Source organism: Manacus candei, unplaced genomic scaffold (assembly GCF_025592945.1).
Source record: "Manacus candei isolate 608988 ecotype Guabito, Panama unplaced genomic scaffold, ASM2559294v1 h1tg000017l, whole genome shotgun sequence".
In the NCBI taxonomy this organism is placed as follows: Eukaryota; Metazoa; Chordata; class Aves; order Passeriformes; family Pipridae; genus Manacus; species Manacus candei.
The window spans coordinates 7,644,178-7,667,992 of record NW_026138065.1 but is presented as its reverse complement, the minus strand read 5'-3'; the positions used below and the strand labels follow the sequence as shown (position 1 = coordinate 7,667,992).

At 39.6% G+C, this 23,815-nt stretch overlaps 1 protein-coding gene across 4 annotated transcripts in view; it reads left to right on the top strand.

Moving 5' to 3' along the window:
* Positions 1–23,815, top strand: part of LOC127469229 (protein ELYS-like) — a 69,538-nt gene that overhangs the window by 45,169 nt on the left and 554 nt on the right. Inside the window, exons 1-27 of one of the 4 annotated variants that reach the window (XM_051783308.1) lie at positions 1,821–1,941; positions 2,948–3,037; positions 3,145–3,271; positions 4,453–4,706; positions 6,067–6,247; positions 7,029–7,236; positions 7,849–7,965; positions 8,618–8,702; positions 10,452–10,602; positions 12,307–12,439; positions 12,527–12,708; positions 13,174–13,235; positions 14,020–14,154; positions 15,434–15,524; positions 15,611–15,700; positions 15,863–16,003; positions 16,546–16,641; positions 17,108–17,201; positions 17,591–17,714; positions 17,820–17,876; positions 19,039–19,185; positions 19,929–20,116; positions 20,293–20,437; positions 20,534–20,665; positions 21,856–22,003; positions 22,088–22,238; positions 22,727–22,922. In XM_051783308.1, the coding sequence (XP_051639268.1) occupies positions 3,151–3,271; positions 4,453–4,706; positions 6,067–6,247; positions 7,029–7,236; positions 7,849–7,965; positions 8,618–8,702; positions 10,452–10,602; positions 12,307–12,439; positions 12,527–12,708; positions 13,174–13,235; positions 14,020–14,154; positions 15,434–15,524; positions 15,611–15,700; positions 15,863–16,003; positions 16,546–16,641; positions 17,108–17,201; positions 17,591–17,714; positions 17,820–17,876; positions 19,039–19,185; positions 19,929–20,116; positions 20,293–20,437; positions 20,534–20,665; positions 21,856–22,003; positions 22,088–22,238; positions 22,727–22,922 (3,429 nt within the window). In that variant the 5' untranslated portion in view covers positions 1,821–1,941; positions 2,948–3,037; positions 3,145–3,150. Of the gene's footprint in view, positions 1–1,803; positions 1,942–2,947; positions 3,038–3,144; positions 3,272–4,452; positions 4,707–6,066; positions 6,248–7,028; positions 7,237–7,848; positions 7,966–8,617; positions 8,703–10,451; positions 10,603–12,306; positions 12,440–12,526; positions 12,709–13,173; positions 13,236–14,019; positions 14,155–15,433; positions 15,525–15,610; positions 15,701–15,862; positions 16,004–16,545; positions 16,642–17,107; positions 17,202–17,590; positions 17,715–17,819; positions 17,877–19,038; positions 19,186–19,928; positions 20,117–20,292; positions 20,438–20,533; positions 20,666–21,855; positions 22,004–22,087; positions 22,239–22,726; positions 22,923–23,815 lie in introns of those variants that run through there. The other 3 variants (XM_051783310.1, XM_051783307.1, XM_051783309.1) reach the window with 3 other exon arrangements.

The following is a 23,815-nucleotide window of genomic DNA, read 5'->3' as shown; positions in this document are numbered from 1 at the left end:
TTAGTAACCCGTTTTAAAACAACTGTTCAAACACTGATCTTTAATATTCTTTATGCTTCCAAACTTCACTCTTGCACAGGGTATTCATGAGAGTCTTTCCACCATCTCAGTAAAGAAAATCGATGCTTTCTTCTTACAGCTTTATACAGGACAGAAGCTTTATTGTGCCATACCTCTTTATGCACTAGAAGTCTTTTTTTTTTTAGTCTTAGTACAGTTTTTGTAGCTGCTGGGTGCTCCTGCTCCATCACCATCCTTCTGTGCTTGTAGTCCAGTGGATTCTAGCACTGCTGTAAGCAGAAAGCTTCACTCCTGTGCAGTAGTGCCTTCTGTCTACAACAGTACCACCCTGGTGACTGATGGCTGCTTGTGAATTACTCCTGTGTTACTTCCCTCAAGAAAGAGCACTTTGTTTTCCCTAACCAGCCTCCCCAGCTCTGTGCCCGCAGAAATAATTTAAGGATACAATTTGTGAACATGTTGCTGTTTTCCTTTGACATCATCCACTGTGCGTCCCTGTGGTAAAAACAACAGTGAAAACTCACTCCTTCCCATCTCGCTCGCATTATCAACATGGAAATGCATAACCCTATTTGAATCCGAGTTACTCCTATTTAAGACAGGTCTTGGATAGAGTGAATAAAAAAAATCATGTCCTGGATCTTTATTTGTACTTTTAATTCTCAACCTTTAAGCTGGTACAGAACAGCTTGGTTTTTGGTGGGTTTTTTTAAAGTTAATGAATTTACTATTGTGAAGGTTAACATCTGATGTCAGTGCCTGCCCAAGTAGTGATGGGATGTTACAAATCTGCTAACCCAGGGCATCTTCCTTCCTGGTCACAGGAGCCTGCCAAGATGCGCTCCATACCTTGGGGGTGTTTCTGTCCAGGTCCCATGGATGTGGCTGCTACTTTCTTCTCTTGGCAAGTTTGGCCAGTAGCGAGGCTGAGCATGCACCATGCACGTGCATGACACCAATGAGTCTGGCTACATAGGTTCTTAGAGACAGGGCTGTGCCTTTGGCACCTCCCATCCAGCACTGTGGCAATTCACCAAAATCCCCCTCCCTTGCCTATCGGTTCCCACACACATCTGCATTTACAGAGACCCAGAAGCTCAGCACAGCTTCAAGCCCAGCAATTGTCTGTGCCCCCACCCTGGGCTGCATCCTTGCCCTCTGCCTGAAACAATCTTCCCAGAGACTGGTTTTTCCAGGTTTTTCCTCCTACTCACTGGCTAGCCCACCCTGAAGTCTGCAAGCAGTTTACATGGACTCAATGTAAGACTTCAGAGGTCTTTTCAAGCCTAGTTGACCCTGTGATTCTGTGATATGGCTAGGGGAAAATACAACCACCCTTCCCTTCCCTTGGATACATGTGCCACATCCCTGTGGTCTCCAGCCCAGCTCCTGGCACTGAGACCCTCACTGCCCCACCCACTTGCTGACACTGCAGACACAGACGGGCCTCTGTCCCCCATGACCTGACTTTGGTTACTGACTCACACGATGACCTGTGGTCCCGTCATCAAAATTCAGGAATAAAACTCTTTAAAACCCATGTAGTGTTAAGAAGTAGACGTTACCTTATTATGCAGGTGGGCATGCGAGGGGATAACTCTGCCTGATGTGCATGCCTGGCTCAAGATGATACACGTATCTATTAACCAAGGATATACATATTCCTCAGAGAAGTGTTACATATGAAATTGTTAACCCTGGTTATGTAAGCTGTGCAACATGCTTCTGAACAAACTGTGTTGGGCTGGTTTGACTTGTTACCGAGCTCCCAACCTTCCACTCATCGTTATGTAAGTTCTGTTAACTGCTGCTTCTGCATAATTTTCAGCAATTCCCACCAACTGCTGGCACTGGGGCCCTCCTGTGATCTGAACACCATAATGTAGCCTATGCTCTCATATTGCACGTACCCTTATGCAGGTAATATATATACACAGTTTGTGAAAGCAGCGAGGCTGAGCGGGCACCATGAGCGTGCATGGCAACCACGTGGTGGTTGTTTAGCCAGGGAGAAGCACTTCGGCAGGAGGCCGTGGTGTGTAAGAGCCAAGGAGTGTGCGATTTGCTGCTCTGGGAGTTAAGGGGTCTGATCATTTGATTAATAAGGCTTTCAGTGCACACCTTCGCTGAAGGGGCCTACACCCCTCCCCTCCCATCTGCTCTTTGTGAACCGTCCAAATGGAGGAGGCGGGACGTGCTCTCTGTGTGCAGAGTGGTGATTGCAGGACGAGGGATGGGTGTAATGGGGAGGGCACAGCCTCACAGGAATCCAGTGCGATTTGTGGGGGTCTCGGGGTCTTTGCATGAAGCAAGCAGAGTTGCTGGCTTAAACGAAAGTGCTCCCTGTGTTTTAAGTGTTCCTTAATAAAGCGTGACTCCAAGTCTGGAGCTTCTGCCAATAGAAAGTTCAGGGTCAGTCTTTCAGGTTTAACAATTGCTTCTGGTCCTGGTGCATGCCTCCTCAAAGCCTAGAAATTTTTGTCAAATGCTGCAAAGATATGATAAGGAAAGGCAATAGGAAGGAAGGGAAGGAATAAGGAACATGAGGATCTCAGTACAGAAAAACCCCAGTGTTTGAAAGTGCTATGTTATGTTTACTTCCTGAGTGTATGGAAAAGTACGTGCAATTGATGACTTATGAAAATCTGTTTTGCTTGAAAATACCAACAGTACAAAATGTAAATAAGACATGAATGATGTGTGATATTTACTAGAAGACAATTGACAACAAATATTAAACTATTAAATCAAGGGAGAGGACAAATGGAAAATTATACCTCTTACTGAGAAGGTTTTTAATACATAATTTTTCTGAAATCACATCTTGCTAACTTATGTGAGTAGACTTGAACTTGGTGTGTTGTTTTCTTCCCTGTTATTGATATTGTCCATACCTCTGTGTCACTTTTTGTTGGTGATCTCATAGACATCAGAAAAACAAAGGATTCTCCCTTTACTCAGCTGTGAGAAGAAAAACTGTCCCGAGTTCAATTTTTTTAAGCAAAAAGAACTACAGGTGATGTATACGAGATTTTTCACTGCATACTGATGAAACTTGGGTCACTCTCAAAAATATTTATGGCTCACATGAGACTATTTTTGCCTTTTTTTCTTCATTTTCAGTGAAGAATGCGAGACCTAACAGCTCAGGTAACGAGCAGTCTGCTGCAGTTTCCAGAGGTGACTGTTGAGGCACTTAAGGAAGCTGAGACCACCCTAGATTCTGGACTGTGTGGGAAGTTTTCTGGAGGTGAGCATTTTCCTTTAGATTTGGTCTTGGTTTAAAGTTGTTACTGCCTGAAGCACAGGGTCATAGCATCAGGCTGGTTCTGTTAAAATGCATCAGGTTCTGATAGAACAAACAGGATATTTTAACAACTAGAAATGTTAATATTAAACCATTAATAGAGTTAAGCATTGAAATTGCAAAAGCCTGCACCAATCTTGTGCTATTAAAGTGATATATACCGTGACCATCCTGAGTCAATGAGTCCTCCTCAGTTTTGAACAGAATAGAAGCCAGTTTTGAAAAAAGCAGTAGTGTCGTTTTGGGCCGCATTTCTTTGTACCAGCTCAAGCTCTATCTCCGTCATAACATCCCATGCAGAAATAGTTCTTCTACAATGTTACAGAGGCAGAACAGTCTGCTTTTTCTTCTCTAGTCTGAGTAAAAGGACAGAGGGAGAGGACAGCTCTGTTAAGCACTGCCCACATATTTCCAAAGTATTTAATAGGATGCAGATGAGGACCCAGTGAGAGTTGCTGAAAGCAGCTAAGCAGATTAGATAGTTGACTTTCTAGGCAACCTGAAAGTCGAGCTGGATGTCTCTCTGGGTGTCTGAGCTTCTGTTAAGACCAGGTAGAATCTTACCTACCTGACTAAGTGCAGTACTGGAGTTAATCCTTCCTTTGAGCTTGAAGTTCTTCAGCGAAGCAACACATGTTAAATTCTTTCTGTGATCAGCACTTGCAGAAGTTTAGATTTCTGCATGCAGTGCCCACTTCAAGATAATTTCCTGTTGATGTCCAAATCCCTTCCCAGAGTAGTCATGTGTGAGGTAAAATAAAGAAATTGGAAATGAATTGGTTTGGATGGGTTATATTTGAAGTATGCTTTACAACTTGTGTTCCTGTATGCACTTGATGGTGTTTTGTAGCAAACCCAAGCCCAATAGGGCATAAAGACTGGAGGTCACTATATTGTCATCTTCATCCCAGACAGTCAATGTTGTTGAGCACAGGAATGACAAGTACAAATGCAAAATACTGAGGCTGTTAATTGTAAGAGGTACTGCCTGAGGATTGCAAAGGGTGATTTTAACTAATTGTCCAGAAGTAGGTAAGTTGGTCTTGCTCTCTTGGACAGTGCCTTTTCCGTTGTTTCCACCTTCTGGCTGGGATTTGTTTGGTCAGCTTTCTTCTCTCTTACAGGCAGAAGTGGGCTGGCGTGGCTGGCGTGTGGTCCTCAGCTGGAGGTGGTGAGCTCTGTGACAGGAGAGCGGCTCTCTGCGTATCGTTTCAGCGGAGTCAATGAGCAGCCTCCCACCGTTCGCGTGGTAAAGGAGTTTTCATGGCAGAAGAGAACTGGACTCCTGGTTGGGTTGGAAGAAGCCGAGGGAAGTGTTCTGTGTCTGTACGACCTTGGAATCTCCCGAGTGGTTAAAGCAGTTGTTCTTCCAGGCAGGGTATGTACTTTTTTGGGGAAAGGAAGCTTTTGGGTTGTTAACTTCTACACCATCCTGTTTTGGGAAAAGCTCTGGAGTGTCTCTTTGTGGGACTTACATTTTCTGTATTGTCACTTCAGAGCACAGAGTCAAGAGAGCCTTTTTCTCAACATCCCTTTCTGCATTTTTGTCATTATTCTTCTAAGGCTTCAATGAGCACCATGTTTTCTGGACTTTTTTTTGTGGGGGGGTTTATAATGGCTGCATATTTCAGAACTGTCGAATGGTATTTTCCCAAATTTTCTTGATTTCCATGCTTGATATAGGAGCGAAGAAAACTTTAGGGGGCTGAGGGATGTGGATATTTTTCCCCACTTCTGGGGGTAAAAGAATCTGCATAAAGAGATGGGCTGCCTTGTGATGCTCACTTCTTTTCCAATAAACGTTTGTTGTTGAGGTAAAGCTGCCTGTTTTCATGGTGTGGTGTTTTGTAAGAGGCTGAACAACAGCCCATGTTGTTCTGTTCAGCTTTAGTGCAGGAGCCTTCATGTGCTCGTGTCTCTGCTAGAACAGCCAGTGTTGTCCTGGGGTGTGCTGCAGGTGCTGAAAGGTCTGTCTTCACCTTTTCCTGGAAGAGTGTGCAGACTGCTTGGCATGTCAGGGAGCAGAGAGCACTTGTGCCTCAGGCTGGTTGAGGTTGGCTTTTACAGATTCATGGACATCCACAACAGTTGCTGGTGTGTGTTTAAAATTTGTCTTTGTCTGTTGGGTATTTTCAGTCTAAGTGAGGATGTGTAATTTCTGCTAAGCCAGGGTCTCCCTTCAGCCCTTTCTAAGAATGTTTGATTCCCATGGAAATGGTGTGTCCATTGTGCCCTTTGGCCACTGCCTCGTTTGACTTGCAGCCCTGATTTATCCCACTACTTGTTTGGCAAAGAAGGCCTGGACTGTATCACAGTGCTGATGGTCTGTAAGCAGTGGGAGAAGTGGATTTAGCTGTGTCTGTCTTACTTAAATCACTTAGATATGATAAAGCTTTTTGCATGTAACCGATTTTGTGTGCTTTCTTAGACTTATTTCTAAGTAGGAAATGGAAATTGGTGAGCTATAAAGACAGAATGTACCATGTAAGTGGAAATTGGTTCAGCTAAATAACTGTAGGAAATGTAGTAAATAGAAGGCAGTAAGAGATTTTTGTACAGAGTTTTCTTTTTATAAATTTCCTTTTTCTTGATATCATTGGAAGGAATGCTTTTCTTTTAAGTCTTATGATTCTGTATTTACTTTCTTGTTTCTAATATGCTAAATACTGCTTCACTTCTGAATGATTGCTGTTTACCTTGTCAAACAGCTCCAATATTAACTTGTAGTTTTCCTGTAGGTAACTGCAATAGAACCCATAAGCAATGATGGAGGAGCCAGTGTGAGCACTCGGCACCTACACCAGAGTCTGCGATGGCTTTTTGGAGTGGCAGCAGTGGCTACAGATGTTGGTCGTGTACTTCTGGTTGACCTTTGTTTAGATGATTTATCTTGCAGTCAGAATGAAGTAGAAGCATCAGGTAAGCCTGCAGTTTTTAAACTTGAATTTAGTAGTAGGAAAATTTGTGTCTTGTAAAAAACCAGCTTGCGTCCCACTCTGAAGATACCAGAGTGCAGGCTCACTGCTGACATTACTGCCATTTCTGCCTACAGATTGCAGATGGCAGTTTGACATCCTATGGTCCTGACCTGATCAAAAATAGGAGTGCCTTAATACTCCTCCTGGTGTTGTAAATACCTCTTCCCACCCAGATCACTTTGTCACTGTGATACTTGCCAGTGGGATATAGGAATTTCACCATTTGAGTCAGTGCACCTGCCTGAAAGAAGGTTATGTAAGAAGTACCATATTTCTTGGGAGTGTTCTCCCTTTTCCATTAATGGACTTGGGGCAAACTTTAGGCTTTGAAATAAATCTGACTTATGAAAAAGTCTTGCATTGACTGAACCCTGTAAGTTGTGTATTCAGATTGCACAGACTGTTTTGGCTATTTCAGGAGTGGCTTCAGGTGTTGATGTCCCTTCAGGTAGTTTCATCTGAGGCCCATACTCCTGATTTATAGAGTCCAAGAAGAATTTGTCTACAAAAGTTACACTTGTACCCAGCTTTGAAATAGAAGTGAGAGTACCTGTCCAATGGCAGACTTCTTCTGTTCTTTGAATAGATACAGCAAAAAAGGTTTTGCAGAAATGGGTATTTTGCCTGGGATGGTAGAATTAGTTTATACATATTGTCACAAGTCTAAAATGCAACTGAAATGGCATAACATACTCATTTATTGCCTGCTTTTATGTATGTAGATCTAGAAGTTGTCACTAGAATTCCTGCTGAAGTTCCACAAAGAAGAGAAGCTGTGACCAGAGAAGGGAGGCATCTCTGTTTTCAATTACGAAGTCCTTCAGGAATAGCAGTGTCAACCCTGAGCTACATAAGCAGAAGCAATCAGCTCGTTGTGGGTTTTTCTGATGGCTACCTGTCGCTGGGAAGTATGAGAACTTTGAAGAGGGCGTAAGTACTGCTTTCCACTTGGCCATGGTTGGAGGTGCAGTGGTCTCAATTTTTTGCTTCAGAAAGTATGTTAACTTCAAGAGATCTTTTTCTGTGACTGAAATGTTGAGTATAACCTTGGAATGTTCAGAAATCCTCTTTTGAAATAAATATTAGGTTTTACATGGGTGGAGTAGAGCACCTTCTCTGCAGTGGACTAAGATTGCTCTCCTTATTGTGTCTGTGGATTGAGGAATTGTGGAAAGCATGCTGCTTTCAGTTATGTCAGACAGTAGGGATGTGATTTTTGTAAGTCAGTTTGTTCTATCCAGTAGTATTCAGTGAAATCTGGTAATGCATATAGTTTGTTGAAACAGGTTTTAGAATGTATTTTTCAGAATGAGTTACTGCAATTAGGGCATACACTGAAAGGCTTCAGTATGTGAATGATGTGATTTTTGTGATAATATTCTTCAAAGTATCCAGGATTAAACAAGTGAAACATGAAAAAATCAGTAAGTAATCTGTACTTGATAACACATCCTCATTTCAGTCTTGATGGAAATAGGGGATTAACCCATTCCAAGGCAAGTATGCACATGAATCAATTTTTTTCTTTTTTCAAACCTGTAGGCACTACACTAGGCTTGCAGGAGGAAGGATTCCTGTCTCTGCTCTTACTTTTCAAGAGCCTGAGAGTGATCTTTGCAATTGTTGCTACTTGTGGGCTGTTCAGTCTACACAACAAAGGTGAATAAAAATTACCATAAGCCACTGATTTTAGTATTTTTTTTTTAATACTTGTTCACATACAACTGTCCCCAAGGGAGGGAGGTGACAGTATTGCTGGTTGCCTTGTGAGGGCTTCAGCAGTCTTTGGAGCCTTTGTGAGCCTGTTTGGCTTCCCTGGCAGAAAACAAACAGTGTTGAGCAGACAAATCAGTGGTTTCCTGCTGGGCCAAGGAATCAAGTCAGTGTGGAAGGGTGCAGTGCATGCAAGAGAGGGAATAAACTTTGGTGGGAAGGGGAGAAGGATACCTCTCTCTCTCTCAGCCTCAGCAAGCTATTTAATCAGCCCCAGCTATTCAAAGAGTGGCAGTCTTAAGTTTGACTTCAAAACAGTTCTGATGGAGAACACTTTACTGTTAAGAACTATTTCCAAGAATTTTAGGTCCATACAACGTATTAGAGCTTTCCAATGGTATGGAAGCTGTTAGTGTCAAAATTTTCTTCTTTATGTTTTAATGGCTAAATGTGACCAACTATCATGTTTTGGGAAGTGGCATTTTTCTTTTCAGCAAGAGCATGTTCTTGAGTAAGTTTCAGCCTAAACGTATTAAAATGATAATGAGGACTGTAAAGCAACTTTGTAATCAAATTTCCTAATTTATACCCTTTTCAGTGAAGGGAATGCTCTGAGTTTACATCTGTTGCAGTTAGCATTTGGTGACAGAAAATGCCTGGCATCTGGACAAGTCATGTATGAGGTAAGACATGCCTGTGTGTGAGACATGAAAAGATCAATTTTCTCTGAGTATCAGTTGAGTTGGTCAGGCTAATATTTACAATGAAACTTCAGAGAGGAACTGAAGAAAAGAAAAAGTCTTTTGGTGAGTTTTCTTGGACATGGCTTTTGTCTGTACTTTTCAAAAACAAGTCATACAATTTTATGCTACAGAGCTGTGTATTCCAACTAGATTCATCTGCAAACTACATTCAATTCCTGAAGAGGAAACAGCTCTCACAATGAAATTATTTTTAATTTAAATGTCACATGAATGGCATGTAGGAAGAGAAGACAGGACTTCAAATAGCTTTGTGTAACCAAACTGAACTTCAAATAACACATAGCTACAAGTGTCTCTTAAGCGTTGATCCTGAAACTCAGCAGCTGTAAATATGACTGTTTTACTTTTTGGTTGGGTTGCCCCTGAAGTCTACTCTTAAAGCCAGCAAAATATGTAAATTCAATTAATAGTGATATGATTTGGTCAAAGAGTCTCCGTAAACTTTTAGAACTTGTTCCAGAGATGATGTATTTAAAAGATAGGTGAGGTCTCAGATGCCCAACATCTATGAGAGGCACCTGTACAATGTTTAATTCTGTTCAGAAGTGTGCTTGAAACTTTTCTAAGATCTTTTTGGTGGGAAAGTAATCTTAATTCAGAGCAAGTCTTTCCTCCTACTTTGATACCTTGTCTTGCATTTTCTCATTAGGTATGGAATAAAACTGAGGTGATTCTTCAACTGTTGTACTCTGTAGGGACTGCGCATTTTGAATTTTTTGAATGAGTTTAAATTTTGTCCCTTTCTCCTTATGTATAGGAAAGTTCCTTCCTCATTTTTCAAAAAAAAGCACACAAAGTGATTAAATATTGTTATTGTGTTTGTAACCTGAGAAAGCTGCGGTGTAGTTAATGCTGGACTTTCAACCCTCAGAAGTACAGTATTCACATGTTGTATGGTAGACAATTTGAATGAATGTTGTATTTGGAAAGATAGTATTTCAGTTAATGTTTTCTTAGAAAATGGTGATATCAGAGGTTCGAGACAATCCTTTCTCTATGTCCATTTCTGTGTATCTCAAAGAGGTTGCTTACTCTGTAGTAATTTGTGATCCTAAACACATTGTCCATGTGCACTCCATATCCTCTTTATAAGGAATTGAGGGATATTTCACCCATTAGTCTCCTACAAGATTAGAGGAGGTGCTGGTAAGAGTTTATGAAGTTTGAAAGAAGATTGTTAAATCTGTAAAAGGTTCTCAGTTATTAGAGAGAGATGCATGTTCACTCCAGTGGTGTGTCTATGAATAATATCTCTTGACTGAGCTTTAGCTGTTGTAATGTCAGGTTCTATAATCAAGACACAGATCAAAGACCATTGCATCCACGTGTTGCATTATTTCAGATATCTCTTTGTAGGTATATATTCAGGTTTGTAAAGACACTTGAAGTTGCAAAGAATTCTGCAGAACATGTTTAGATCTGACTAATATTAGGGAAATGCTAAATTTGGAAAATGTGCAAAATATTTTCTTTTTTTTTCTTTACAGCCAAACTTGCCCATTATGATTTGACAATTTTCTTGCATGTCAGATGTAGTTTCTATTCATAGGAAATATACAGTACAATTTGCATATTATATTAGATATTTGCATTATTTCATATTTAGGTATAACGTATGTTTTTATCTCAAAATGACCTTTTCTCTCTTCTTCAATTTTCTTCCCCCAGGATTTTAAATACTGTGTTAAACTGTACAGTTTAGATCTTACTGGTGGAATTTTTCCCTTGAGAGGGCAGATCATCAATACTAAATTCCTCAGCTTTCAGACCATAGAAAAATTTCGCAACCATGTTGACAGAGAGGACAGCGTTAATGAAGGTTTGTTCTGATGTCCATGTTTCATTATTCTAAACTGCATGGTTTGGGAATCTAAGCAATGAATGCTGTTCTGTACCCGCTGTCTAGCCAAGCTTGTTGGGCTTATTTAAAAGAAATTGGATGCTTAAGTTATGTGGGACTTTTTTATTCCTCTGAATATCATTCTTTAAGGGAAAAATAGGTTTTATTTTACTCTTGCTGACATGCTAGAGGAATGTATAGTGGGGTCATCTGTATAATGCTGGTCAGTCAGTTTATTCAGCCAGCTGTCATCTTTGAACAGTAAGATCATTCTCTCTACTGCTCAGGAATGTTACCTGAGGTTTTTTTCCCCATTCAAGCCTATGGCTGCATCCAGTTGGCAACCGATTACTAGTGGTGTTTCCCAGGGCTCAGTACTGAGGCCAGTCCTATGGAATATCTTTATCAGTGATTTTGACGAGGGGATTGAGTGCACCCTCAAGGTGTTTGGGACCACCTTGGACAGGAGTGTTGATCTGCTGGAGGGTAGGAAGGCTCTGCAGAGGGATCTGGACAGGCTGGATTGATGGGCCAAGGCCAATTTTCTGAGGTTCAAGAACCCCTTGCAACACTACAGGCTTGGGGACGAGTGTCTGTAAATCTGCCTGGTAAAAAGGACCAAGCAGTCCTGGATGACAGCTTGCTGAATATTATCTACCCCACACCCCTAAAAAAAACCCAAGCCCCCAACATAACAACAAAAAGAAAATCCTTTTCTCTCTCGTTTTTATCAAATCGAAAGGCATGGCGAAATACCTGTGAGTGGTGGTTTCTATTTTGTTGAGAACCTGCTCAAATTAGGTTCGGGGGACACATGAGCTTGTGTTGGATGTGTGTTGAGGCTAGCAGTGAAGCTGTCTTCTGAATTGTGAAAGTAATTGTTACATTCAAAGGCAGTTTCAGCAGCTAACAAAATGGAAATGGCACAGAAGTTCTTAATGAGACACAGCAAAGTCTGTGAGGATCCCTAAATAGTAACTGTGAATTCAACAGAGAACAGAGAAACATTTTGCCAAATATACTGTCTGCTTTTGTTCCTTACTCTATTAGGGTAAATGATATTCACATACTTTGTTTTGTGTCTAGAGAGGGCATTCTCCCCAGGGAAGACAGAGCATTCCACTTATTGAGAGAAGCAAAATAGAAGACTATGAATGTTTTATGTCAAAATCTTTATTCCAATTTCCTGTTTGTGTTTTTAATTATAATAATTATTTAGTTAGTTAGTTAGTTAGTGTGATAATGCCGTTATTTCATTCTGAATATGATGGAGAGGAGTTATCCTTTAAACTTGTAATTGAGTCAAATATGGAAATTATTCATGCTAGCTGAGTGATACAACTGCGTAAGATAAATAAATGTATGCTTTTTAAAAGTAGCTATGTATGTACTCCTAGCCTATTTTCCCCCTAAACTCTTAATCTAGCATGCAAAACTTAATTAATTAACAGTTATGTAGTTGATTTGGCTTAGAACAAATACAATTTGAACAAGCAAAAGAGATAGTATGACTGAAAACTATCACTGAGATGTTCGATATTCTGTAAATTATTTTTATCATTCTTAGTGAAGTGTCGGGTTTCACAAGTGAAATAACAGAATTAAACCAAAATAGAAAGTGATGTTTTAAAAACAAGTATTTTGTATTTTCTACAATAAGAAACAATGGCTTGTTTTTGACAGTAATCTCTCCTGACACCAGTGTATCAATCTTCAGTTGGCAAGTGAATACATATGGTCAGGGAAAACCATCTACTTATTTGGGCGTATTTGACATCAATCGCTGGTATCATGTTCAAATGCCAGACTCACTGAGGTAGGTTTTTGTTAGACTGCTTTCAATATCCCCACAAGTAAGTCCTTTGAAAGTTGGTGTTTAGCTGATGCACTTGTTTTCTTTAAGGCCAGAAGAATTCCTTCATGATTGCCCCTATTTTGCATTGTGGTCACTGGATGCTGTAATAAGCATGACTTCTCCAAACCTCATTTTGGATATTCTGGTACATGAGCGGAGTTTAAGTCGGGGAGTTCCTCCTTCTTATCCACCACCTGAGCAGTTTTTTAATCCAAGCACCTATAACTTTGGTAGGTATTTCACTGCTTTGACTAGTGACAAGCTTCAGTTGAGGTCAAATGCCACTTAGTGGTTATCTTTCTTGTTCCTCATTTGTCATGCCAAAAGCAAAACAAACGAAAACCCCAAACCCTCACAAACCTGGTGACCTTGCGCTAACAAGGTCTTCAGTATTGTGAAACATATCTGACAGTCTGCTGAGTTGTGGGTTTTGGTGCTTTTGTAACGTAGCCTGTGAAGGGCTGATGGTCATAAGATGAAATGATTTTGGATTGAGGTACAAAGCACAGCACCTCGGTAGCTCTACAGATAAAGTTTCTATGGACAGAAATGATTTTTTTAAGGAAGTTTTAAAGTGATCTGATGAAGAAAAGAGGCACTCAGGGTATGTCTTTCCAGATCTCGCTATTTAAAGAACAGAAACAGGTCATACTGTGGGAGTACTGAAGGCTGTTGAACACTCATTGTTTCTGCAGATGTTACATGCTTGCTGAACTCAGGAGTCGTTCACATGACTTGCACCAGCTTCCAGAAAGAGGTGACTTTTTTACTGTATCTATATTGAGAATGAAATGAACCTTTTGTAAGTTTGTACTGCCTTGAGGGTTGGAGATCACTCCATGTTCATCCTGTCTGTCCACATGCACAACTGCAGTTATGTCCTGCCAGTTTTATGCAAATAGTACTGATTCAGGGAAGCACAAGTAGGGATTGAATGCCTAGAAAGGAATGTCACATTGCCGTTGGAGCAAGAACAAAAGTGTTGTGGAAGTTGGGGAAAGCAGTTACTTCATTGCCCATCAATCGAACTATCTGCACAGTCTGGAGTTAGGTTTTGATCCCTGATTAACTTGAGAAAGGAAGACAGAATGGAAAAAAGGAAAAATTATTTAACTGTTGAAGAAGAAATTAATATTTTTTTCTCCCCACATCAACCAAATTATAGCTTCTGAGCCACTGCACAACTTGTGACAAATCCTTTCAAATTAAGTTCCAGCTCACTAAATATTCCAACATGAATCAGCTTCTACACAAACAAGCATAGAAGGGATCTTCCAAAGTGTAATTTAAAGTTGTGTGTTAGGTTTATTTTCTACAGAATATAATTTCTCAGTGGTCAGGGAAAAAGCAGGGCCTGTGTAGTGACAGAGAAGCTAGAAAATCCTTCCTTCAGCATTGCAATGGCTGATATTTTCATATCTTCCTCTACAGGATATTTTTTATAAACTGGAACTGTTAGTTTGGCTGCTGTTTTTAAGACAGAACCTTAGTGATTGAGTATTAATACTGTCTTAATCAGTGGTTTTTGACTGATGTTTCAGACCTTGAAGTCTTTGAAGAAATCTGGCCCGCTAACAAGTGAAGCCATTCATGACAGCTACAGAAGATGTCTCGTAGGTGGCTCGCTGTCTCCAAGACTGGTTGATGTCCAGCCATCCAGTTTGAGTCAGGTGAGTGTACGTTGGGGAATCCAGGGGAAAATACATCCATCTTTTTTGATGGGATGGTCTAGGCTACAAGACATGATCATTTGATTTTTATGTGTTTTGCCAGTTGCATTGAAAGGCATTGTTGACTTTAGTTAGCAAAAGTATTGTTAGATCCAAACCACTGAGTCTGACTGGGAACAACCCTCTTTGAAAGCTGACCCAGCCCATAGAACACTTATTTTGCGAGCCTGATGAGGACTCTTATGTTCCCGTTAGATGTTCTGGTATTAATTCTGGTTTGGAAATAACTTGGGAAAGCAAAAAATTTTGTGATGAACTTTGCTGAATTGTGACTGTATTGTTGGAGACTTGTTATGCTTTCAAGTGTGGATTGCTTTTAAATGGTAGAAAGAGAAATTTCAGAATAAGGGTCAAGAAGCTTGGTTTGGAGGTTTGTTTGCCACTGTAAGTAGTATTTGGTGTGTTTCCTTGTTTCAAACCCATTTTCAGAAAAAAATGTTTTCTAATGTGTAGAAATCTCCTTGAATGTAACAGTTTTTCTAGAAAGCAAACATGTTGTTGAATTTAAGAAAACCAAAACAACAAACAGAGGAAAATAAAAAGAAAAAAGTAAAATGTAGTGCAGGATCATTTCACCTGAAAGAAGTGTCTGAACACCACTTGAAATAAGCTGCTACCTGATTCCTCAGATGTGTGCACACCTGTGCATTGTCCTTCTCAAGGATTACCATGATGTTATACTGCAGTATTTGAACAGCCCCTTAGAATTGAAAGGTTTCACTTCTCTTCTGGCACTTTAACAAATTACAACTTAGTGTTTTGGGTGTCAAAGCTGCTTCATGTTGTGCTAGTCCTGGAAGCTGCTTGACCTGAGCTTCACTGTTTCCATGCAGACACAGTTGTGTTAGTTCTGTCCCCTTCACGTGTTCCTGATGGCAAACGTGTGCACCAAGTGCATGAGGGATATTAGCACAAGAAGTTCCTGAAAATAGTTTTTGGAACTCAATGAATGGAGGCTAAAACACAGAGGCACGCAAATGCAGATTAGAATTAGCCAATTAGTAAATTGAAATGTCAGAGGAAAATTTTGCTGTGTTCCTCAGAGCAACAGGCAGTCCAGCCAGGGCTAGAATGAAGAAGAAGAATGTGGAATTAGTTGCATGTGCACTAGTTGACTTTGTGCTGTCTGAATGAGTATCCAGTTGGAAATAAACGCTTCTGTGGATGGTTCAAAAGGTATCAGAAGTATGTGAGGTTCTCATTGAATTTGGTCTGTTCTGTTTAGGAGGAGCAGTTGGAAGCAGTATTGTCAGCTGCTGTCCAGACAGGTTCTTTAGAACTTCTGACTGGATGCATCAAACACTGGACTTGTGAAGGTAATGCTCTTGACATTATTTTTATGTTGTGTATGTTTTAGTTTGACATTGTGTATTTATTTCTTTTTTGCTTTCTCTTTTTAAAGAGCAGCCAAGTTCTGCTGTTAATTTACGGTTTGTTCTTGAGTGGACATGGAACAAAGTAATCTGTACAAAAGATGAACTGGACCAAATATGTGAGTACTCCTGTTGTCAGTTTTGAAACCTAAAATAACTCTTCCTAAAGGATCTTATTCAGTGATCTGCCAGTATATGACACTGCACCCAGTTCTTTAAGTGTCCTTTGGAACTCTACGATTGCTCTGTAGACTAATGATTTTATATTTATTCCTGAAAAGGTGTTCCGCTGTTTGACGGCTCCTGCAACTTCATTGACCCCCAGACATTACAGTCCCTTCAGCACTACCAGTTGCTCTTGAGCAGCCTTAGCACGGTCTTAAACTGTTTTCTAACAGAAGCACGAGAGCTTACTGAGAAAGGTTGGTGATAGCACTGCTAAATCTTCGGTCTGTTTGATGAAGATCTGGAAGGATGCTTGGGTTGTAACTGAGACATGAGCTTTTGTTGTTTTGGATGGCTGGGAGGGAGTTGGATTGAGGTGGGAGGAGGGGCTTGAATCTGAGAAGTTGGGACTATGATTTAAAGTGCTTTGAGTTCAGGGGAACGGCTGGTTGTGGAGTTGATGTGAGTGGGTAGAGGAGGCTACATTGATTCAGCAATAAGCTGTGTAAGCAACGGGGTGTGGTAATGCTGAAAAATATTCTTAAGTCTTAGCTAGCAATTTATAGCTGTGTGCAAATGGCTAGAAAATATAAAGGAAGCTGAAGTGAGTAATTTGTAAGTTGCGTGAATTTCTGTAGCTTCTGTTATTAGAAATTGTTGTTGGCATCTTGAGGGGAAAAGACAACCATCCCTTTGCTATAGTAAAAATCTCTGCTACATGAAAAACAGATGTCTTCTTTGTTACTGTATCTAATAGTTCAAGCTTTGTCATCTCATTCCTTTTTTTCTGGTTTTACAGACTTCACAAATAAGCAACTGGTAACTAGCCTCATTACTTTGTATGCACAAGTGGTCATCTGGTTCTGTCGATCCAGTCTCCCTCCTGAGGATCTAGGTAAGCCTATACTGTAATACTGGAACACTTGTTTTTACAGTAGAAGCATTACCTGTATTTTCTGAACCTTTTATTTGTGCTTGAGATGAAAATACACTTTGAAATGCCCTTAATTTAAATAGACTATAAATTCTATTATCAGCCTTAATTGTCTTATGAATGTTCACATGTCACATTCAAAAAACCATTCCCTTTGATAGTTGCTTGTTTAATAGTGAACTTGAGCTTACACTACATACTCTACCACATTAGCTGTAAACTTGAAATGGATCTTCGGACAAGTGGTAGTAGTCAAATCTTGTGTCTTAGTTATCTCCTTGCAAAGGCAGAAACAGGATCGACTTCTTAGAGAGTTGAAAGCTTATTGATGCTTGTCTGATCTTCTGTCTTATAATGAGGAGTTTTAGTTGAGAAAAACTTAAAGAAATGGTCTTACTTTAACTTGCTTTCACTTTATTACCTGTAGATGACCATGTGCATTTGTCTAGACCTTTCTACAATTATCCTTTGATTCAGAGCTACTATACTGATCACCGACAGAAACTTGAGCGTTTATCAAGGTAAGACTTGCAGGAAAGCTCTAGAAAAACTTCCTCTCTTAGACTGTAGGAGAGTGGGGTTTTTTCTACTTAAAACCCTTTGCCTGTGCTTCCTTGGTTTTACACGTAATACAACAGCAAAGAAAAGCTATAAACTGTCATTGCAACTTTTCTCTTGGGTTTCTACTTTAGGCTCCTTTACTAATTCTTGTGACCTAAAGACCATCTTTCCTCCAACACAGAAATATCTGCCATGTGCATTTCAAGCCATAATCATGCCTGTGTACGTGTGTTCCTTTCTTTGATTCATAGGAAGGGGGTTTTTTATTTTGACTGGTGGAAATCTGTTACACTGAGAGGCTGGACTTAGTGGTTTATTCTGTTCAACTCCTTGCTCCTTTTTGTTGCAGAGGAAAATGGGATTCTGACTGCTTGATGATTGATGGAATGGTTTCCCAGTTAGGAGACCAAGTGGAGAAGTTGTGGCAGAGAGATGAAGGAGGAACTGGGAAATACCCACCTGCTAGTTTACATGTGAGTGCTCTGTTCACTGAAAGCACCACCACCAGCAGCAGTCCCCCAAAGCCAACGATTTTGAAAGACAGGAGCAATAGAAAACCTTTTAATCTTTCATTTCAGGCACTGCTGGATCTCTATTTGCTGGAAAGCGTTGAAGAAAGTGACAAACATGCAATTGTATCCTTTCTAGTTTTTGTCATTGAGCCTTCAGAACAGGCACATAACTGTTCTTATGTGTTTGTCATTTATATGTTTAACAATGTTTTTAAATTTATGCTTCAAACAGAATGTGAGTGAACATATTTAGTACAGAATTAAGTCCTAGACAGAAGCATTGCTTTATTTCTTTCTAGTTTGGATCTTTTCTGATTTCTTGGTTGGTTTTTTTTTAATGTTTTATTGCAAAGTCTTTTCTGATATGAGAAAACAGGTTCTCTAAGAAAGATTCAAGTTAAAAACCTCCCTTAGTTTTTCTCAAAATTTACCAGTTTTTAAATTTTAAGTACCCATATCTGTAGCAAATGACTGTGTGTTAGAATGGTGCACTAAAACGTGCTGCTTCAGAGCCAAAGTATTTCTAACAGTGGTTTTCCAGTACGTGATTTTGCCAAAATCATCCATTTTCTATCCCAGCTAACTGTGCTTGCTTTTGTTGTGTTGAAAGTTGTAGGCACTCAGAATAATAAAGAGGGAGAAGGGAACAGTCATTGGGCAGAAACCTAATTTTTAAGCTGCTGGAACATGCAGACCTGCTTTTGTTGTTTGTCAGGTAAACCAAAAGGGGAGCCTAGAGAGCAAGGAGTTTAAATACTGTTATACTCCCACACTGTCTTTAATTAGAATATGTCCCTAACAACCGATGTCAGAAGGGGAAAATGACACTTCAAATGCAGGATCCATATACCATTTTAAATCTAGTTTCAATTATTCAGTGCTAAGTTGTATTTTAAGGGCACCACAATTTACATAGTTATTTTTCCTCATTTCCAGAGTATACAAAATAATTAATAATTAATTATTGGACGTTCGACTGCTAGCTCCACTGACTAAAGCAGGAACCTGAGTTTATAACAGCAGGATTTAAATGCTCAAATTTGGCTTTTTTGATTGCCTTACAGAAATCCAGGAGTGTTTCTTTCTGGCTGTTTATTCAGAATGCAATGTGTGATTAGGACCTGACTATTTTCAGGTTATAATAGCTTAAAATAGCAAGACTAATATGTTAGCATGTTCTGCTTCCTACCATTTTTATATTCTCATTTCATTGTTTTGCTAAATGTAATGTGATAAATTTTTGGTCTTACCAATTTATTTGCCTTAGTTAAGTACTCACTCTCAGACAATTTACTTCCTGTTGGATATCATGCATACCTCTCCGGATAAAACAGAAAGTGTAATTGACTCTTTTCTAAATACCTTTGCTATCCCTTGGGGTCTCGTTAAGCTTATTCAAGGGTTTTGGCTTCTAGACCACAGTGATTACGAAGTAAGTATGTAACAGTTTACTTAGATACACATTGCAGTGCAGAGCTGTACTTGATAAAACTATTTTTAAAAAATTGGTGCTTAGATATTAGGAGATACTGAAACATTAGAAGCATTTTTGTAACACTGCACTGTGGAGCAGTAAGCTATGATTTGAAATTTTACTTTAACTGCTTTGACAGGAAATTACTTAAAACAAAGGAATAGTCAACTTTAATAACACTTGATATTTGAATTTTCAAAACTATCTATTGTTGGAGGTTTTCAGCAGAGCAGTTAAGCATTTTCTCTAAGATGTTTTGGGTACTTTAAATGTGAAACCTATGAGGGTATCAGCAAGATTTGAGGTGGAAGACTGTAGACGTGACTTTTCAACCTAATTCCTTTTCTTCTGATGCTGGAGGTTGTTCTTTGCCTGTCACCATGTCAATAGAATCAATTTGTTTGTAGAGTAACTTCTTATTTAGTAATATATTTGTAAAAGGGAATGTTTGTGCACAAAGATTTGTTAACTTAGAAAAGTCTGAATTCCTCCTTTTAAAACATTTGCTTTGTTCCGTATGGCTAACTGAATTTTTTCTCTGCAAATACTGGAATTTTAATTGACATGTCCTGGATCAAATATTTCATTAGACATCTAAGTGTGTTTAACCCACCTGCAGCCTTGCTTAAGGAAGTGTGGACTGTATGTGTGGCATGTGTGCATGTATATAGTCTGATAAACGTGATCTCTGACTTGTGCAGGATTCACTGGCCCTGCTCTTCCACCCAGCTACAATCAAAACTGTGCCGTGGCAACATAGGAGAATTATTCAGTCCCTCATGTGCCAAGGAGAGCACAGGCGAGCCCTCAGGTACATCCAGATGATGAAGCCATCCATGTCAAGCAGTAGCGAAGTGCGGCTTTTCCTCACTGTGCTGTTGTCCAATAGGTAAGGAAATCTGTCCCACCGTTTTGGCATTCAGATCCTGGGAAAGGGTGAGAGCAGATAATACAAATTGTGATCCTCTACATTTCCTTTAATCTTTGAATGAATACAATGACTTTGGGTCATCTTTTTGGTTATGCTGTTCCCATTCCTTTCCATCTCCCAAAAATTAACTGCAGGTGCATGGTGGAGGCTTGGGGTCTGTTGCAGCAACATACCACTAAATTAAATGTAGAAGAGCTGTTAAAGCACATGTATGAAATCTGTCAGGAGATGGGGCTAATGGAGGATTTACTGAAGCTGCTGTTCACAGACACTGAAAAAGTAAGTTTGGAGAAGACAAAAAAAGTCTGAATGGTCTGTTTGCCGAGAGAAGAGGCAGAATCCTAATAGGTTTTTGTAATGTGTTATTTCTCACAGGAGTGTCTGGAGAAGTTTTTACAGACCAATGCTGGTGTTCAGAATCATGAATTCCTTCTAGTCCACCATCTGCAGCGTGCCAACTATATCCCTGCACTACAGCTGAATCAGTCAATGAAGGTTAATCTTATGGTAAGGGTAGAAGTCCTGTCGAGTGTGCACGAGTTTCTCTTCGTGTGACTAACCAGTTTTGATAGCCCTCAGTATAAAGCCTGCTTTATTTCTTGTATCATTCTTTGAAAGACTATGAGTAAATTCCTACACATCAAGTTACAGCTAAACCTAAAAGCTGAACTACTGAAAAGCTAAACCGAACCTAAACTACTGCAAAGCTGCTTTGTGAAGTTGTGGATTAAATGTTACAGACCATGGTTGACTTCACTTGAAATAGTTTGTTTGCATCTGAGGAATAAATATGTATCTTTTCTTACCAGCCCATCTGTTCCTTCAGTTCCTGAGATCCCTTTGCTATGTATGGCTTAGACTATGGAAGATGTTTGTGTCACTCATTTCTGTGGAATGAAATGTATGTTGTATATTGTGTCTTGTACACAATTTTATTTTTCGAACTGAGAGCAGTCTAGATGCTCCACAGGTAAAATATACACAGTGGGTTTTGGTTAGTGGTTTGGGGTGTTTTTTTTTATTATTTTCTCTAACTAAAGTGCAAGCTTTGTGATTCCACAACTTTCATGTTATTTTTTTGATGTAAAGTCTTACTCATCTTTCTGAAAATATTAAGATGAAATTTTGTGTTATGTGAACTTCCGTTGGGGATCTCTGATACATTTGCTGTTTTCTGGAACCATAGTTTTCCTGAAAAATCAAACTTATAAGGTGGTCTTGGAATATTTAGGTCCTGCAAGTGAAAACTGTGTTCCAACCAGAAGGTTTGTGTAAGCAGCTTTTTCTAACTTGTTTTAATTTTCCCATAATTTTGTCTAACATAATTTGCAGTTGCCCTGTGTCTTCAGTTGTCTTGGACATTAGTATTTCAGAAAAACCAGGCGAAACCTGCTGTTCTGTAAACCATTTGAAAATTGCAGGTGATACGAAGTATATGAGAATAAAGCTCTATAGAGTGCCAGAGTAGTTTTAACTGGGAGTTGCAGGTTCTGCTGTTATTTCAGTCTTCCTTGCACTTTTCAACTATTGGTTGAAACTGGTGTGCAGCTGGATAGAAATTGCTGCAGTTCTGTGCAGTGGACATATTTTACTGTATCTGTAGAGCAAATTTAGGCCCTAATTAGGAAAAGCAGAGATATTTCCATGCAATAAACTTCTTGTAAATAACTTCTTGCTTTACTCATTTCATTTATCAGAATGATCGTGATCCTCGCTTGAGAGAGAGAGCAGTTGCCAGAAATTCTCTACTAGACCAATATAGTAAAATTCTTCCTACAGTTCAAAGGAAACTGGCTGTAGAGAGAACCAAGCCTTACCGTGTGCCTTCATCAGTCTTAAGAGAAGGTAACTTTTAGAGGGGGGAATTACTGACAACCAGCCATCACCTGGATTACACAAGGCTGGTATTTTTTCCCTCTTGCTTTACAGTCCCAAGGCCAAAGGCATTATCAGCAGTAACACGACAGGCTAATGCAGGAAATGTGCACACACGAGCAGCTTTCATCAGTAAAGTATTGTCCAAATTTAGAGAAGTATGGTTGGGAAATGAGCAGAAAACAAGTATCTCACAATATTACAGGTAAGCAGCCTTTTCACAATGTTTAGTGTTGAGCTACATTTTTGGGGGAAGAGAAAATGAAAGAGAAATTTGAATTATGTTAGGGTTTTGGTGGGAAGGTACATGTGAATAAAGCTTTGCTTCACTTCTTTTGCACATACAATATATAACATTTATGAATCAATCGGAAGTAATATTTAGAGAAACTGTTTTGGTATGACAATCTTACTTATGCAAATACATGTATTTACACTATGGCAAATGTGCTTACAGAGTTTAAGATAGCTGAGGCTAAAACCTTGACTACCATCAAGCTGTTGGGTGTATAGACTTTGACACCCCAAAAGTGTCTGTCACTTGTTTGTGACCCTGATACATCACCCCAGCAGTGAGGCTTCACCTGCATTTGTTGATCATTGAATGTTTTTGTTCTGTATAATCTCAGATGAACATAGCATTTTTTTCATTTATTTATTTACATTCATAGCTTAAGTTGTGTGTCCTAACAGATTGCTGGATTTGGTGGTTCGTCCTGTTCCTTCCTGTTCTGCGGCACAGGATGAAAGCTGGCAGACACCGTGCAGAGCTTCTACTTCTTTTGTGGTATCCAGCCCACTGAAATCAAAGACACATCGCTCTATCTCACAAAAGAATTCTCCAGGAGCATCAGAGCTGAATTTACTGGAGACTCCTCTTGTGGCTAAGGTTTGTATTTTAAAAAGCTGCTATCAACCAAACCAAACCAAAAACATACTGGAAACAGTAAGTTTGGAACAGTCTTGAAGAGGGAAGTTTAGTTCTCAGTTAACATCAGTTTGTCCCATAGCTTTGAGAAATACACTCATTTTTATTGCATAGAACAAAGTAAATTAAACTTGGACTTTTCAATCCACAGTTAGCTACTTAAAAGATGCAATTTGTAGCTTAACCATCTTAGTATTTAAGTGCTCAGTAGCTCTGCGTAGTTTGACATGCATTTCTAGAAGCCACATATGCATGCCTCAGATTCTTAGTACAGTTACGCGAATGACAACTAAGCAATATCAGCCAAGTGTCTGTCAAATTCAGTGATGACGTTTTGCAGTAATTTTAGTTATCAGTTGTTTGTGTTAAGCTGCATTTCTATTCACTGCCATCAAACTGATACCATGCAAGGCAATAAAACCTGACTTAATCTTTTTGCATTTGCCTACCTGAACAAAATCGTTGTGACCTTTCTCTTGTTATGAAATATCACCCATACCCTTGAACTAGCTTCTTCCTCCTCCTTTTAAACCCTTTCAATACTGTAAAACATTTCTGAGCCAATTTGAGAAGGCCTGAACACTTCTACATGAAGATGTGTAGGTATTTTTACAGCAGTCACTTCATTTCATGCTGTGCACAGCTGATTAATTAGTGAAGAAATAAGCTGTGGCCATTGCTTTGCTGAGTTGCTGTGCTGGACACAGCAACTGGAAATGCTGCTCTGTGGAATAACATGTTGTGTGCCTTTTGGAAGAGCAGTGTAGAAGTTGCAAAAAGTACTGGGATAGGAGATAGCACTGCAGACAAGAAGATGCCATGTTCTTGTTTCTTCAGGAAATTAATTTGAAAAA